Source organism: Carcharhinus amblyrhynchos, unplaced genomic scaffold (genome assembly GCF_965287045.1).
Source record: "Carcharhinus amblyrhynchos unplaced genomic scaffold, sCarAmb.v2.hapA scaffold_39, whole genome shotgun sequence".
In the NCBI taxonomy this organism is placed as follows: domain Eukaryota; kingdom Metazoa; phylum Chordata; class Chondrichthyes; order Carcharhiniformes; family Carcharhinidae; genus Carcharhinus; species Carcharhinus amblyrhynchos.
Window position 1 is genome coordinate 5,882,049 of NW_027649780.1, and position 16,457 is coordinate 5,898,505.

At 45.5% G+C, this 16,457-nt stretch overlaps 2 protein-coding genes and 1 pseudogene across 3 annotated transcripts in view; 2 read left to right on the forward strand and 1 right to left on the reverse strand.

The window, feature by feature from the left end:
• LOC145363699 (uncharacterized) overlaps positions 1-16,457 on the forward strand; it is a 375,177-nt gene that overhangs the window by 284,080 nt on the left and 74,640 nt on the right. The gene's annotated exons all lie outside the window — the stretch shown is intronic.
• The window catches only part of LOC145363476 (uncharacterized), a 58,571-nt gene that overhangs the window by 41,675 nt on the left and 439 nt on the right, over positions 1-16,457 (reverse strand). Inside the window, exons 2-4 of the mRNA XM_080218674.1 lie at positions 14,440-15,929; positions 9,559-10,326; positions 89-1,528 (exon numbers count right to left, since the gene is read on the reverse strand). Coding sequence (XP_080074800.1) covers positions 89-1,528; positions 9,559-10,326; positions 14,440-15,597 — 3,366 coding nt within the window. The 5' untranslated portion in view covers positions 15,598-15,929. The remainder of the gene's footprint in view (positions 1-88; positions 1,529-9,558; positions 10,327-14,439; positions 15,930-16,457) is intronic.
• LOC145363703 (uncharacterized) lies at positions 2,848-4,946 on the forward strand (annotated as a pseudogene). The gene is made up of 2 exons (XR_013890024.1): positions 2,848-2,926; positions 3,345-4,946. The product of XR_013890024.1 is annotated as an uncharacterized LOC145363703 (transcript).

Genomic DNA, 16,457 nt, shown 5'->3' on the forward strand with positions numbered 1-16,457 from the left:
GTGAGGGACATTGTGCATCAGCAGCTGGGGTATTGAGTGAATCCTTTTGCACACACAGAGCAAGTGAATGGTCTCTCCCAGTGTGAACTCGCTGGTGTCTCCGCAGTGTGCACGCTCTTCCAAACCTCTTTGTGCAGAGAGAGCAGCTGAACGGTCTCTCCCCAGTGTGACTGCGCTGGTGGTCTATCAGATGCTCAGAAATTTTGAAGCTACTCCCACAGTCAGAACATTTAAAGGGTCTTTCCTGGGAATGAGTGACTTTGTGTCTCTGCAGGCTGGATAACCGAGTGAATCCGTTCCCACACTCGGAGCAGGTGAACGGTCTCTCCCCGCTGTGAACTCGCTGGTGGGTCAGCAGGCTGGATGACTGAGTGAATCCCTTCCCACACTTGGTGCAGGTAAACGGTCTCTCCTCAGTGTGAAGACGCTGGTGTGTCAACAGTGTGTATGACTGACTGAATCCCTTCCCACACACAGAGCAGGTGAACGGTCTCTCCCTGGTGTGAACTCGCTGGTGTCTCTGCAGTGTGGATGACCTCTTAAACCTCTTTGAGCAGAGAGAGCAGCTGAACGGTCTGTCCTCAGTGTGAATGCGCTGGTGGGACACAAGTTCCCCAGAAATTCTGAACTCACTCCCACAGTCCGAGCATTTAAAGGGCCTCTCACTGGTGTGAGTGACTTTATGACTCAGCAGGTTGGATAAATTAGTGAATCCCTTCCCACACACAGAGCAGGTGAATGGCCTCTCTCCGGTGTGAACTCGCTGGTGTGTCAGCAGGGCAGATAACTGAGTGAATCCCTTCCTACAGTCAGAGCAAGTGAATGGTCTCTCTCTGGAGTGAACTCGCTGGTGGTTCCGCAGGTTTGATGGTGATCTAAATCTCATTGAGCAGTGGGAGCAGCTGAATGGTCTGTCCTCAGTGTGAACTCGCTGATGGGACATCAGATCCCGAGAACTTTTGAAGCAACTCTCACAGTCAGAGCATTTAAAGGGTCTCTCATTGGTGTGAGTGACTTTGTGTGTCAGCAGGGCAGATGACCGAAAGAATCCCTTCCCACACACACTGCAGGTGAACGGTCTCTCCCCAGTGTGAATTCGTTGGTGTGCCCGCAGTTCAGAGGACCGAGTGAATCCCTTCCCACACATGGAGCAGCTGAACGGTCTCTCCCCAGTGTGAACTCGCTGGTGTCTCCGCAGTGTGGATGACCATTTAAATTTCATTGTGCAGTGAGAGCAGCTGAATGGTCTCTCCTCACTGTGACTGCGCTGGTGGGACACCAGTTCTCCAGAGCTTTTGAATCCGCTCCCACAGTCAGAGCATTTAAAGGGTCTCTCATTGGTGTGAGTGAGATTGTGACTCAGCAGGTGGGAGAACTTAATGTATCCCTTCCCACAGACTGAGCAAGTGAAGGGTCTCTCCCGAGTGTGACTGCGTTGATGAATTTCCAAATCACAGGGCAACATGAATCCTTGTCCACAATCGTCACATTTCCACAGTTTCTCCATGGCGCATGTGTCCTTGTGACTCTCCAGGTTTGATGATCAGTTGAATCCTTGTCCACACACAGAACACATGTACGGTCTCTCTCCACTGTAACCAGTGCAATGTTGTTTCAGCCTGTGTAACCGGGTAAAGCTCTTTCCACTATCAGTGCACTGGAACACCCTCACTCGGGTGTGTTTCAGTCACACTGATGTTTAAAATTTCCTTAAGCAAACAGATCAGAGAAACATTGCTTTTCTAGATTCAAAGCTTGATGATATTCAGGTCCCAATAAATCAAATGACTCTATCAAATCTTCATGTGACGTTTAGTTTGAAATTTCTGTCAGTAAATCCTCACCTCTTGATATCTATGAAAGGAATTTACAACAGACATCAGTGTCAGTACAGGATAGAAATTCAGAACAGACAATTCTAGTGTCTATGGAACATTCTTTCCTTTCTCATTCCCCAAAAGCTGTCAATCTCCATCCCACACACTTTGCCTCAATTCTCACTCTGCTCTCCTGCATATACAACCTCCCAAGTCTATTGACTCAGGCTGATTAACGGATCCATGCTGACTACTTTCTGGATTGGACAGAGATCTGAAAATCTACGTGTAACGACCGGCCAGAATTAAAATCTGTGCCATATGCGGGACTGAATTACTGGGTTGGGAGAAGAGAAGGATGTGGGGAAGAATTTTACTTCTGTGCAGAAAGGTCATTATCTGGAACCCGCTGCCTCATGCAAATGATCCATGATTAATCTTCAAGCTGACAGCCACGTTAAAGTTTTACATTTGGATGTAAGTGAGCAGCCTGATGTTGTGTGTAATACACTGGATTACCTGGTTACAAATACATGAAGAATGTGAGGGGGATTTTTATTTAGGCAGCGGTTGGTGACCTGGAAGTTCAAAATTGAAACTGAAAATGAAAAGGGGGAGAAAAGAAGTGTTTTACTCACAGATGGTGGAGAAAAGAGGAGGTTTGAGTCTGTCTGAAGCTCAATCTTCATTCAGAGAGAGAGCAGCAGCAGCTTTGCTGGGTAGGAATGAACAAGCTCATTGTCCAACTTCCGCATTCAGGGAGCTCTGATTGGCTGGAGGACCAGACTCTTTCCGGTCCTCCAACTCTTTCCATTGGTCAACATCTTAGCATACCGGACAGGGGAGGGCACTGCCCCGCACATGCGCAACTTCCCCTCTCCCTTGGACATGCGCAGTCCCGGGCCGGGGGAGATCGCCGAGCGGCTTCTCGCTCTGGCCGGAGCCGCCAGCCGCTTGTCTGGAAACCTTGGCTCGAGGAGGGGCAGGGGGAGGGGAACAATGGGTGGGGGCGGGGCTCCCGGGAGGAGAACAATGGGTGGGGGCGGGGCTCCCGGGTCCGCGCGCCGGAGATCCCACCCCCTGTAAACTTCCTCCTGTCTGCAACATCTGTGAGTGAAACACTTTCCTTTCTCCCCCTTTCCATTTCTCATTCTGGGGGAAACTGGGGACTTGCAGCAACTGAAGGGAAAGGAAGTGAGTCCAGTCTGTACATTCCACACATTGTCAGTCCAGTCAGATAGACAGATATCTGTCTGGCAGCCTGCATGGAGATTTTCAGCTCTCTGTGCCCAGGACAGGCAGTAGGGAGCATGGATCTGTCAATCAGCCTCAATCAGCACCTTCAGGAGAATTGGGAGGGTGAATATTAGATACAGCAAAGTGAGAATAGAGGGAGAGTGTGTGGGATGGAGATTTCCAGCTTTTGGGGAATGAGACAGGAAAGAATGTTCCATAGAAACTAGAATTGTCTGTTCTGAATTTCTATCCTATATTGAAAGTGATGAATTTTGTTAACTCCTCTTACAGGATATCGGAAGGTGAGGATTTTACAGACAGAAATCTCAAATCAAACATCACATCAACATCTGGCAGTCACTCAAATCATCAGGACCTGAATGCTATCGGCCTTTGAATCTAGAAGGAGAAATGTTTCTCTGTTCTGTCTGCTTTTGCAGTTTTGAAATATCAGTGTGACTGGAACAGGACTGGCACACACACACACACAAAATTAACTGAGATTTTCCCATGCATTGACTGTGCAAAGAGCTTCTCAGTTACACAGCTGTAAAAAAATTGCACCATCACAGCAGGGCATCATAATCTTGTTCTGTGTGAGACTTCAACTCAGAGTCAAACCTGGAGCAACACAAGGACGCCTCCAACATGGAGAAACCGTGGAAATGTGGGGACTGTGGGAAGGGTTGCAAAAACCCCTCTGAGCTGCAAACTCATCAACGTATTCACACTGGAGAGAAGCCGTACAGCTGCTCTGTGTGTGGGAAGGGGTTCACTCGGTTATCTCATCTGCAGCGACATCGACTAGTTCACACTGGAGAAAGAGCGTTCATCTGCTTTGAGTGTGGGGATGGATTCGCTAATTTACCCAGTCTGCAGAGACACCAGCGCGTTCACACTGGAGAGAGACCATTCACCTGCTCAGAGTGTGGGAAAGGATTTACGCAGTTATCCAACCTGTCGAAACACAAAATCACTCACAGCAATGAGAGACCCTTTAAATGCTCTCACTGTGAGAGTGGTTTCAAAAGCTCTCGGGAACTGATGATCCACCAGCGCATTCACACTGGGGAGAGACCGTTCAGCTGCTCTCACTGCACAAAGAGATTTAGGACGTCATCCCACCTGCGGGAGCACCAGAGAATTCACACCAGAGAGAGGCCATTCACCTGCTCTGTGTGTGGGAAAGGATTCACTCATTCATCCAGCCTGCTGAGCCACAATCTCACTCACACCCAGGAGAGACCTTTTAAATGCTCTGATTGTGGACGTGGTTTCAAACGTTCTCGGGATCTGATGATCCACCAGCGCATTCACACTGAGGAGAGACTGTTCAGCTGCTCTCTCTGCACAAAGACGTTCAAAACCTCATCCAATCTGCAGCAACACCAGTGAGTTCACACTGGGGAGAGACCGTTCATCTGCTGTGTGTGTGGGAAGGGATTCACTCAGTCATCCAGTATGCGGAGACACCAGCAAGTTCACAATTGATAATTGGTGTTGGATTCTGCTGTTATTGTTGCTGTTAATCACATCCAGGACTGAACCATGTTCATTCTGATAGTTGGTGAAATGGGAGGGTCGGAGGGTTTCTTTCTGCTGGACTGGCTGGACTCACGACTTTGCTTCCAGTGGGCTGATGCTCTTTGAGCCTGGGAGAGCACATTTCCACGAAACGACCCACAGAAGCTGATGAAGAACATTTTATCCTGGACAGTAAATAGTGATTTTCCCCCCACTTCAGGTAGATCTAAAATAAATACTGAAAAAACTGGAAAAATGCAGCAGGTCTGGCAGCATCTGTGGAGAGAGAAACAGAGTTACCATTTCACACTGCTGGATTGAGAATCAGCCTAGTAAACCTCCTCTGAACTGCTTCCGTGGTATTTATAAAATAAGACAGCACAGCAGCACAGTGGTTAGCACTGCAGCATCACAACACCAAGGACCCAGGTTCAATTCCAGCCTGGGTCACTGTCTGTGTGGAGGTTGCATGTTCTCCCTGTGTCTGTGTGGGTTTCCTCCAGATGCTCCGATTTCCTCCCACAGTCCAAAGATGTGTGGGTTAGGTTGATTGGCTATGCTAAATTGGCCCTTTGTATCAGGTGGACTAGCCAGAATAAATGCATTTGGTTATGGGAATAGGGCCTGGGTAGGATTGTATTTGGTACAGACTCGATGGACAGAATGGCCTCTGGCTGTACTGCAGGGATTCTACAATCCTTTGTTTAATAGGAGACAAAAACTGCACCCAGTATTCAAGATGCAGTCTCAGCAACCTCCTGTATAACTGAAGCACAATATCTTTACTTATATGTTCAATTTCTCTCATAATAAAAGATTGCATTCCATTGTAAGAATTTTGATTTGTTTGAACTAAGATTTATGGGGTTCACTTGTTTACAACAACCTCCCTAATCATAAATCACCCAGGCTCCAGTGACTTAATCATATGGAAAAAAACAACACTTTAAATGGTGAATTGAAAAAGTTTATTCACCATTAAAAATGTAACAAGTCAGCAAGATAAAAAAAAAGCAAAGTATCGATCAACAGTAAAGGAGAAAGCTTAACTTTAACTTCTCTCCATCCCTCTCAGACCAGGACATGAAGTGGTGGCTGTGAAGACAAGGATAACTTATAAAATCAACAGCTCCCAACACCTCTCTGAAGGACAGAGTGGTTCGCACTACTGCCTGACAGCCCCAGAGACCCAGGTTTGAGTTCCACCTTGGGTCACTGTCTGCATGGAGTCTGCACATTCTCCCCCTGTCTGTGTGGGTTTTTTTTCCCAAAGTCCAAAGGACTTGCTGGTTAGGTGCATTGAGCATTTTCCCTCAGTTTACCCGAACAGGCACCAGAGTGTCGTAACTGAGGGATTTTCAGAGTAACTTCATTGCGGTATGAATATAAGCCTATGTGTGACACTAATAAATAAACTTTAAAAACCTTGAACTTTTAAAACCTTTTGCCAAATTGGTTTCTTGAATTTTTTTTATATTTTCAAAATGTAGAAAGCCCAGTTCAGCTCATTGTTGGAAATTAGCCAATTGGTCTATAACTTGTCAATATTGAAATTGGTTTGGTTTTTAGATAATTGCACACATTGTCTGAATTTTAAGACAGTTAATTCTCTCAACCGATATCTGTTAGCTTGGGGTAGCCTGAGTGTCGACTATTAATTGGTTAACATCAGTCACTGTTGAGACATCTGAACAGGAGCCTATTCATTCCCTTCAATCAATGTTAACAATGTTTTAAAGTTTATTTATTAGTGTCACAAGTAGGCTGACATTAACATTGCAATGAAGTTACTGGGAAAATCCCCTAGTCACTATAATCCGACATCTGTTCAGGTACACTGAGGGAGAATTTAGCATGGCCAATCCATCTAACCCATAGGAACAAACTGGAGCACCCAGAGGAAACCCACAGACAAAGGGAGAACATACAGACTCCGCATAGTCACCCAAGCTGGGAATCGAACCCAGGTCCCTGGCACTGTGAGGCAGCAGTGCTAACCACTGTGGCACCATGCCATCCGAACAAGTCTCGTTACCTTTTTTTATTCTGTTGTCCTCAGAAGAGAACTTAAGGGCTCTTATAATCCCCACAGCATTTTAACCATTCTTAATGTTTATAATTCTAAAAGTTATAAACTTTTGTGTTCAAATTTACATTTCCAGCCTTTTTAACATGTGTAGTAATGAATCATTTATTCTTTAATTGTCTCACAATTCAGGCTGTCTATTTAACTAATCTGGCTGCTTTCCCATTGTGGGAACTTCAGTCCACAAATAAGGAAGTCAAATGTATTGTTAAAAGCAGAATGTTCTGGATATAAATAAATAACAAAGTTTAAAAAACAGTGGTAAACAAAAGGAAACAGGAGCATTAAAACCAGCCTGGAGTTGCAGACTGAAACCCTGCCCAAAGCTCACACGTGTTCAAAAGGGAGAGAGGTTTAGACCACTCTGCAACACTTCTCCTTCCCTTAAATTTCAATCCCCCATCAGGACAGAAATACATCAAAAATAATGTTTTTAACAACATGGAACTCTGTCAGGAGCTTTGCGGTTGCATTGCGACCTGTACAATATCACTGGTAAATCTTGTAATGGTGTTTCTGGAATGGGAGATGAAGGGGTAGTTTGAGAATCTGTACATGAATGTTCCTCTTCCACTCCCACAGCAGAGTCAACTGGCAAAGCTGGAAACACAGGAACCATTTCCTGGTGAACATCCACAGCAGCATGACCCTCTGCCACATTCTCAGTAATGATTGCTGACTCTGAAACTGTTCCTGACTTGGGGTCGCACCGCAAGCAAATATGGTCTTGGTGGCTACGCTTAAATTTCCACATTTAACTGGTTCCCACAAATCCTCAATTATAAACCAAAATAGACACACAAGTTTTTGGGTGATTTAAAAACAAATGAACTGTCCGTTGAAAGGGTTAACTTTTCTACAGAACTTAAAGGGGTGGGGAGTGAGCAGAAAAAACTTGACACACAGTTACATCATATTACACAAGTTTAAAAATCTTCACCAACAAATCAAACTTAATTTTAAGCGTCATCTACAATTTTTTTTGTTTTCTTCCTCAACCGAATAATTTGAATTTGACCAGTTTTTGTTAGGGACGGGTTATTTCTGTTCTTTATAAACTGGTTCACTCATTTTGTTAATTCTACATGGGCTCACAGAATCAGAACACAGACTTTATCATCCTTATCATTTTTCTCCTTCTGCCACCACTCCCTCTGTTTTGAGGGAGGGTTGTGGGGATTCCAATCAGGCCGAATCTTTTTATCATAAAAGTAAAATACTGTGGATGCTGGAATCTGAAAAAAACCCAGAAAATGTTGGAAACTCTCAACAGCTGTGATAGCATCTGTGGAGACAGAATACAGCCAATGTTTCGAGTCTGGATGACCCTTCATAAGAGCTCTTCTGTAATGTCATCCAGACTCAAAACGTTGGCTCAATTCTCTTATTATTGTATTGATAAGTTTCTTGTTCTTAGTTTCCAAATAGCAGGTAAGAGACCTGTCCAGTCTCCTCCTGAGCTCTGGTTATAATCCTATCCATGCTTGGGTAGGATTATAACCATTAGAATCTACTCTCAGAGATCCGCTTTTCAGTCCAGTGCTACTTGGAGAATACCGTCACGTCACTGACTATCAGGTCACAAATATATGATACAATAATTTAAACAATGCCTGAGAACGCCCTAAACCAACTACCTATCACCATTTGTCGATTGGTCAGATCCCCTTTTTACAGATTCAGGTCTCTCAGCCGCTGAATACCAGCCAGTCCTGGAATAAGTTTAATTCTAACTCATTCTGAGTAAATATTCTCAACAGGTCCGTAGTTGTGGCCTTGCTAAGCAGCCTTAATGGTTCACAATTGCAGAAACTGAGCAGTCACAGGAATGTAGTCAAGATAGTCCAGTCCCATAATCTGCAGTCCTTCCATTATAACAGAATATGTGGCAGTATATAGCTGCCTTGGCCATGGTCAACCCCAACACTGCCTTCTTGAACTATAATGCCTGAGGTGTAAGTACACCCACAGTGCTGTTAGGGAGGGGTTTCCAGCTATACATTCCAGACTTTCACTAGACTGTAGGTGGATACCAAATTGATATATTCCATTCAACCACATTATTCCAATTTCTTTATTGTCCAGGAAAGTATATTCACAAATCTTTGAAACAGAAATTAAACATTCCCATTTAATTTCAGGTATTAACATTTTCTGTTGTTTATTGTTGATGTCAGGCTCGGGTTGTTCCTCTTGGAGAAAAGGAGGCTGAGGGGAGATTTGATAGAGGTGGACAAGAGTGAGGAAGAATATTTTGATGCTGTGAATGGTAATGACCTGGAACTCGCTGTCTGTGAAGGTGGAGGAAGTGGAGACAATTACAAAGGAAATTGGATGGGCACTTCAGGGGTTTTCAAACAGAAATGCTGACTAAATATCTCTTAACTTCCAGCCTGGGCTCGATTCCTGGCTTGGGTCACTTCTGTTTGGAGTTTGCACATTCTCATCGTGTCTGCATGTGTTTCCTCCGGGTGCTCCGGTTTCCTCTCCAAATCTAAAGATGTGCAGGTTAGGTGGATTGGCCATGCTAAATTGCCCCTTAGGTGTTAGGGGGAACCAGCTAAGGTAAATGCATGGAGTTATGGGGATAGGGCATGGGTGGGATTGTGGTCTGTGCAGAGTCAATGGGCTGAATGGCCTCCTTCTGCACCATAGGGATTCGATGATTCCTAACACCCTGTCACTCTGTGATTCTTGTGAAATTTAAAACTAGGTATTCACAACAGGACTCAAAGAGCATCAGCCCACTGGAGGCAGAGTTGTGAGACCGGCCAGTCCAGCAGAAAGAAACCCTCCCCATTGACCAGCTGTGAGAATGAACAAAATGCAGTTCTGGATGTAATTGAAAGCTGAAACAATAACAGCAGAATCCCACGTGGAATATTATTCATGAATGTGCTGATGTCTCAGCAGGGTAAATGAACCTCTGAATCTCTTCCCACATTGAGAGCAGGTGAACGGCCTCTCTCCAATGTGAACTCGCTGGTGTCTCAGCAGGTGGGATGAAACTCTGAATCCCTTCCCACACTGAGAGCAGGTAAAGGGCCTCTCCCCAGTGTGAAGTCGATGGTGTGCCAGCTGGGTGGATAACTGAGCGAATTTCTTCCCACACTGAGAGCAGGTGAACGGCCTCTCCCCAGTGTGAACTCGCTCATGTGCCCGCAGGGTGGATGAATGACTGAATCCCTTCCCACACTGAGGGCAGCTGTACGGCCTCTCCCCAGTGTGAACTCGCTGGTGTGTCTGCAAGTGGGATAACTGAGTGAATCCCTCCCCACACTGACAGCAGATGAATGGTCTCTCCCCAGTGTGAACTCGCTGGTGTGTCCGCAGGTTGGATAACCGAGTGAATCCCTCCCCACACTGAGAGCAGGTGAACGGTTTCTCCCCTGTATGAATTCGCTGGTGTGTCTGCAGATCAGATGAGTGAGTGAATTCCTTCTCACACACACAGCAGGTGAACGGTCTCTCCCCGGTGTGAACTCGCTGGTGCCTCTGCAGACTGGATGAATGACTGAATCCCTTCGCACACACATGGCAGGTGAACGGTCTCTCCCCAGTGTGACTGCGTCGATGAATTTCCAGATCAGATGGGACTTTGAATCCCTTCCCACAGTCCCCACATTTCCACGGTTTCTCCATGGTGCGGGTGTCCCTGTGACTCTCCGGGTTAAACAATCAGTTAAATCTCACACGGGTACAGTCTCTCCCCGCTGTGAATGCTGTGATGTATTTTCAGGCTGTGCACCTGATTAAAACTCTTTCCATACTCTGCACTGGAACACTCTCACTCGGGGGTGTGTTTGTGTGTCTTGGTGCTTTTCCAGTCACACAGACATTTAAAAACTTTTGAAGCAGAAAAACAGAGAAACATTTTTTCTTCTAGAATTAAATTCTCGATAATATTCAAGTCTTGATAAACTGAATGACTCTGTCAGATGTTGATGTGATGTTGTTTTGAGTATTTGTCTGTAAATCCTCATCTTCTGATATCCTGTAAAAGAAATTTACAAAAGTAATTATTGTAAGTACAGTAAATTCAGAACAGACAATTCTAATTTCTATGGAATATTCTTTCCTCTCTCATTCCCCAAAAGCTGTAAATCTCCATCCCACACGCTCTCCCTCCGTTCTCACTCTGCTGTATCTAATATTCACCCTCCCAATTCTCCTGAAGGTTCTGATTCAGACCGATTGACAGATCTATGTGAACTGCTTCCGACCTGAGACACAGAGAGCTGAAAATCTCCATGCAGGCTGCCTGACAAGTATATGTCTATATGACTGGACTAACAATGTGTGGAATGTACAGAGTGGATTCACTTATTTTCTATTCAGTGGCTAAGGGCGGACAAGTTGCCAGGACCCAATCGTGTCCTTGTTTTTGTGTGGTGACCAGATTTGCACACAGTATTCTAGCTGTGTATTGTGCATAACTCCATCATAACCTCCTTTTCTTATATTCTATGCCTCAGCTAACGAAGGGAAGTATCCCAAATCCCTTCTTAACCATTTCATTAATCTATTCTGCTATCTTCAGGGTCTGATGGACATGCACCCCAAGATTCTTCTGGTCCTCTGTACTTCCTGGGACCAACCATTCATTGTATGTTCCCTTGTCTTGTTAGTTCTCCTGAAATGAATTATGTCATACTTTCCAGGGTTAAATTGAATTTGCCATTGCTCAGTTCATCTAACCAGCCCATTTGCACCCTGTTATAATCTGAGGCTTTGCTCCTCATCATTTATCACATTTATGAAATTACTGATCATAATTCTGACACATTCGGATCAGTAAGGCTAGGCCTTACGATGGCACAGTGGTTAGCATTGCTGCATCACAGCGCCAGGGACTCGGGTTCAATTCTGATCTCGGGTCACTGTCTGTGTGAAGTTGCACGTTCTCCCGTGTTTGTGTGGGTTTCCTCCAGGTATTCCGGTTTCCTCACACAATCCAAAGATGTGCAGGTTAGGTTGATTGCCTATGGCAAATTGACCCTAGTGTCAGGTGGATTATCAGGGTAATCTGAGGGGTTCTGGGAAGAGGGCTTGGGATTGTAGTCAGTGCAGACTTGATGGGCCAAATGGCCTCCTTCTGCACTGTAGAGATTCTATGATTAATGTGCACAATATTAATTTACTCTCCCCTTAACTGTCAGCCATCTCCTGGGGAAAACGGCCCTTTAATTGTCAACATTAGAAAACAGACCATCCTTTTAGTCAGACAAATAAATGTGTCAAGCTGAGGGAGCAAAGGATGTCAATGAGTTTCAGAGAGAGAGAGACCTGGGCCAACCTTTCCAGAGGCTGCACTCTCCCTGGATTCACTTCCTTTCCCTTCAGATGCTCCAAGTCCCCAATTTCCCCCAGAATGAGAAAAGAAATGGAAAGGGGGTGGAGGTGAAAGAAAGTCTTTTACTCACAGATGTTGCTGATAGGAGAAGTTTGAGTCTGTCTGAGGCTCAGTCTTCACTCAGGGAGAGGAACCAGCAGCAACTTTGCTGGGCAGGAATGGAAGCTTCATGCAGGGATTGACACAAGGCCCAGGCTCTGATTGGCTGGAGGACCAGCTTCCATCCGGTCCTCCACGCGTTACCATTGGTCAATCTCCCGCATGTCGACAATGAGGGGGCGGAACCCGAGCCCACGTGGGTGTGGGCGGGGCTTTGACCGCCAGCCGCGCTGAGCTGGTGTCCAATCCGCAGTGTCTTGCTTCTGTAACCAGTGATATTGCTGCCAATGGGACAGTGTGTGCTGGGAACGTCCCTTTGAGTCATTCTGACGGCACAATGGAGCCCTGCCTGAATCAACCAATAGCAATCACTCTGCTCCGCGGTGACGTCTCCGGGTTCGGACACACGCACCCGGGAGGCCCGCCCATTGTTCCCCCAGTCTGTACATTCCACACATTGTCAGTCAGATAGACAGATATCTGTCCGGCAGCCTGCATGGAGACTTTCAGCTCTCTGTGTCCAGGACAGGATGTGGAGATGCTGGCGTTGGACTGGGGTAAACACAGTAAGAAGTCTCACAACACCAGGTTTAAGTCCAACTAGTTTATTTCATAGTAATCCCACAAGCTTTCGGAAACGGTGTTCCTTCGTCAGGTGTGTGGACGGTTCTGGTCAGAGAAAGGCATATAAAGACACACACAGTTTACAGAATGCTGATCAGAATGCAAGTTGCATTAACTCACACTGTCATACTAGGATGCTACTGGGGATTGATGGTTTGGATATAAAGAGAGGCTGGATAGACTGGGACTTTTTTTCTCTAGAACGTAGGAGGCTTAGGGGTGAACTTATAGAGATCTATAAAATAATGAGGGGCATAGATCAGCTAGATAGTCAACATTCTTTCCCAAATGTAGGGGAGTCTAAAACTAGAGGGCATAAGTTTAAGGTGAGAGGGGAGAGATACAAAAGGATCCGAGGAGCATTTTTTTCACACAGATGGTGGTGAGTGTCTGGAAAAAGATGCCAGAGGTAGTAGTAGAGGCAGGTACAATTTTGTCTTTTAAAAAGCATTTAGAGAGTTACAAGGGTAAGATGGGTGTCAAGGGATTATGGGCCAAATGTGAACAATTGGGACTAGCACAGGGGTTAAAAAAGGGGCAGCATGGACAAGTTGGGCTGAAGGGCCCATTTCCATGCTGTAAACCTCCATGACTCTATGACTAAATCAACTGTCTGCTGAAAGGTTAACTTTTCTACAGAATCTAAAGGGGTGGGGAATGAGAGAAGAAATTTGGCACACACTTCTGTCATTTTTACATAATTTTAAAAAACTTCTCTAACAACAAAACAAAGTTGATTTTAAAATTCATCTATTAATCTTTTTGTTCACTTCCTCAACCTAATTAATTTAATAGTTTTTGTTAGGGATGGGTAACTTATGTTCTTTCTCAATCGTTCACGCATTTTGTTAATTCTACATGGGCTCGGAGATTCAGAATCCAGACTTTATTATCCTTATCCTTTTTCTCCCTTTTCCACTGCTCCCTCTGTTTTTTGGGAGGGTTGTGGGGATTCCAATCAGACCAAATCATTTTATCATAAAAGTAAAATACTATGGATGCTGGAATCTGAAACAAAAACAGAAAATGCTGGAAAATCTCAGCACCTGTGAAGAATGGAGCCAAAGTTTTGATACTGGATGACCCTTAATAACAGCTCTTATGAAGTATCATCCAGACTAAAAACGTTGGCTCTATTCTCGAATCATTTCATCAATACGTTTGTTGTTTTTAGTTTTAGGTTTAAAGTGAGAGAGAGATACAAAAGGGTCCAGAGGGGCAATTTTTCACTCAGATGGTGGTGAGTGTCTGGAACAAGTTACCAGAGGCAATATTAGAGGCGGGGACAATTCTGTCTTTTAAAAAGCATTCAGACCTTTATATGGGTAAGATGGGTATAGAGGGATATGGAAAAAATACAGGTAATTAGCACTAGCTTAGTAGTAAAAACTGAGCAGCATGGATATATTGGGCCAAAGGGCCAGTTTCCATGCTGTAAATCTCTATACCTCTATAACTTCCTAACACCCTGTCACTCTGTGATCCTTGTGAAATCTGAAACCAAGGATTCGCAACAAGACTCAAAGAGCATCAGCCCACTGAAGTCAAAGTCATGAGACCGGCCAGTCCAGCAAGAAACTCTCTGACCGTCCCCATTGATCAATTGTGAGAATGAACAAAATGCAATCCTGGATGTAATTGAGAGCAGTGACAAAATCAGTAGAATCCAACCCCTGGAATCACTCATGAATTTGTTGATGTCTCAGCAGGTGGGATGAAACTCCAAATCCCTTCCCACACTTAGAGCAGATGAACGGCCTCTCCCCACTGTGAACTCGGTGGTGTGCCTTTAGGTTGGATAACCGACTGAATCTCTTCACACACTGAGAGCAGCTGAATGGTCTCTCTCCAGTGTGAACTCGCTGGTGTGCCTGCTGGTGTGATAACTGAGTGAACCCCTTCCCACACACAGAGCAGAGGAATGGCCTCTCCCCAGTGTGAACTCGCTGGTGTGTCTGCAGGGCAGATGACTGATTAAATCTCTTCCCACACTGAGTACAGGTGAACGGTTTCTCTCCAGTGTGAACTCGCTGGTGCGTTCGCAGGCTGGATAAGTCAATGAATCCCTTCTCACATACAGAGCAGATGAATGGCCTCTCCCCAGCGTGAACTCGCTGGTGGGTCTGCAGGCTGGATAAATGACTGAATCCCTTCCCACACTGAGAGCAGATGAACGGTTTCTCCCCAGTGTGAATTCGCTGGTGTGTCCGCAGGCTGGATGAATGACTGAATCCTTCCCCACACTGAAAGCAGGTAAATGGCTTCTCCCCAGTGTGAACTCGCTGGTGTGTCTGCAGGTTGGATGAATTACTGAATCCTTTCCCACACTGAGAGCAGATGAATGGCCTCTCCCCAGTGTGAACTCGCTGGTGTATCTGCAGTGCAGGTAACTGACTGAATACCTTCCCACAATGAGGGCAAGTGAATGGTTTCTCCCCAGTGTGAACTCGCTGGTGTGTCTGCAGGCTGGATAACTGAGTGAATCCCTTCCCACACTGAGAGCAGGCGAATGGCCTCTCCCCAGTGTGAACTCGCTGGTGTATCCACAGATGGGATGACTGAGTGAATCCCTTCCCACACTGAGAGCAGATGAAGGGTCTCTCTCCAGTGTGAAGTCGCTTATGTGCCTGCAGGCCAGATAACTGAGTGAATCCCTCCCCACACTGAGGGCACATCAATGGCTTCTCCCCAGTGTGAACTCGCTGGTGTGTCTTCAGGTGGGATGACAGAGTGAATCCATTTCCACAGTGAGAGCAGGTGAACGGCCTCTCCCCAGTGTGGCTGCGCCGATGAGCTTCCAGCAGAGATGGGACTCTGTATCCCTTCCCACAGTCTGCACATTTCCATGGTTTCTCCATGGTGCAGGTGTCCTTGCCTGTCTCTTGGGTAGACAATCAGTTGAAGCCTCGTCGACACACACACAACACGAGTACAGTCTCTCCCCGCTGTGAATGGTGTGATATTTATCCAGGTTGTGTAACTGGTTAAAGCTCTTTAGTCAGTGCACTCGAACAGTCTCACTCGAGTGTGGCAGTGTGTTGGTGCTTTTCCAGTCACACTGATGGTTGAAATTGTTTCAAATCAACAGACTGGACAACTATTTCTCCTTCTAGAGTCAATGGCCAATGATATTCAGGTCTCTGTCAGATCTAGACATGAGATTTCGGCCTGTGATTCCTCTTTCAATATCCTGTAAAACAAATTTATAAAATTCATCACTGTCAGTATAGCACAGAAATTCATAGAATCCTACAGTGCAGAAGGAGGCCATTTGGCCCATCAATTCTACACCGACCACAATCCCAACCAGGCCCTGTTTTGTAATTTTGTCACGTGCTCTGCACAATGGCAGGTTCCTGGCTCACTGTCCGCTGGTATTTCATCCTGAGCCTTTTTTTATGACAGCTCATGTCAGTGGTGGTTTGCCATTACCTTTCACTCTTGGGGGCAAAAGGAGAAGCAGATTACAAGTTTACCACAGCTGAAATGGGAATCAAGCCCACACAGTTGGCATTATTCTGAACCACATGATAGCCAGCTAGTCAACTAAGCTAACCAGGCCCCACATTTATTGTTATAGTTAAGCCCATCAAGAATGTTTGGCTGTGTTTCAAAAGGTCTAGAAGAGTTATCCCAACAGGGAGTTGTTTAGACATTCTAACTGACAATTTTAAGAAGTTATTAAATGATATGGCATGCTTGTCTTTACTGGCCGGGG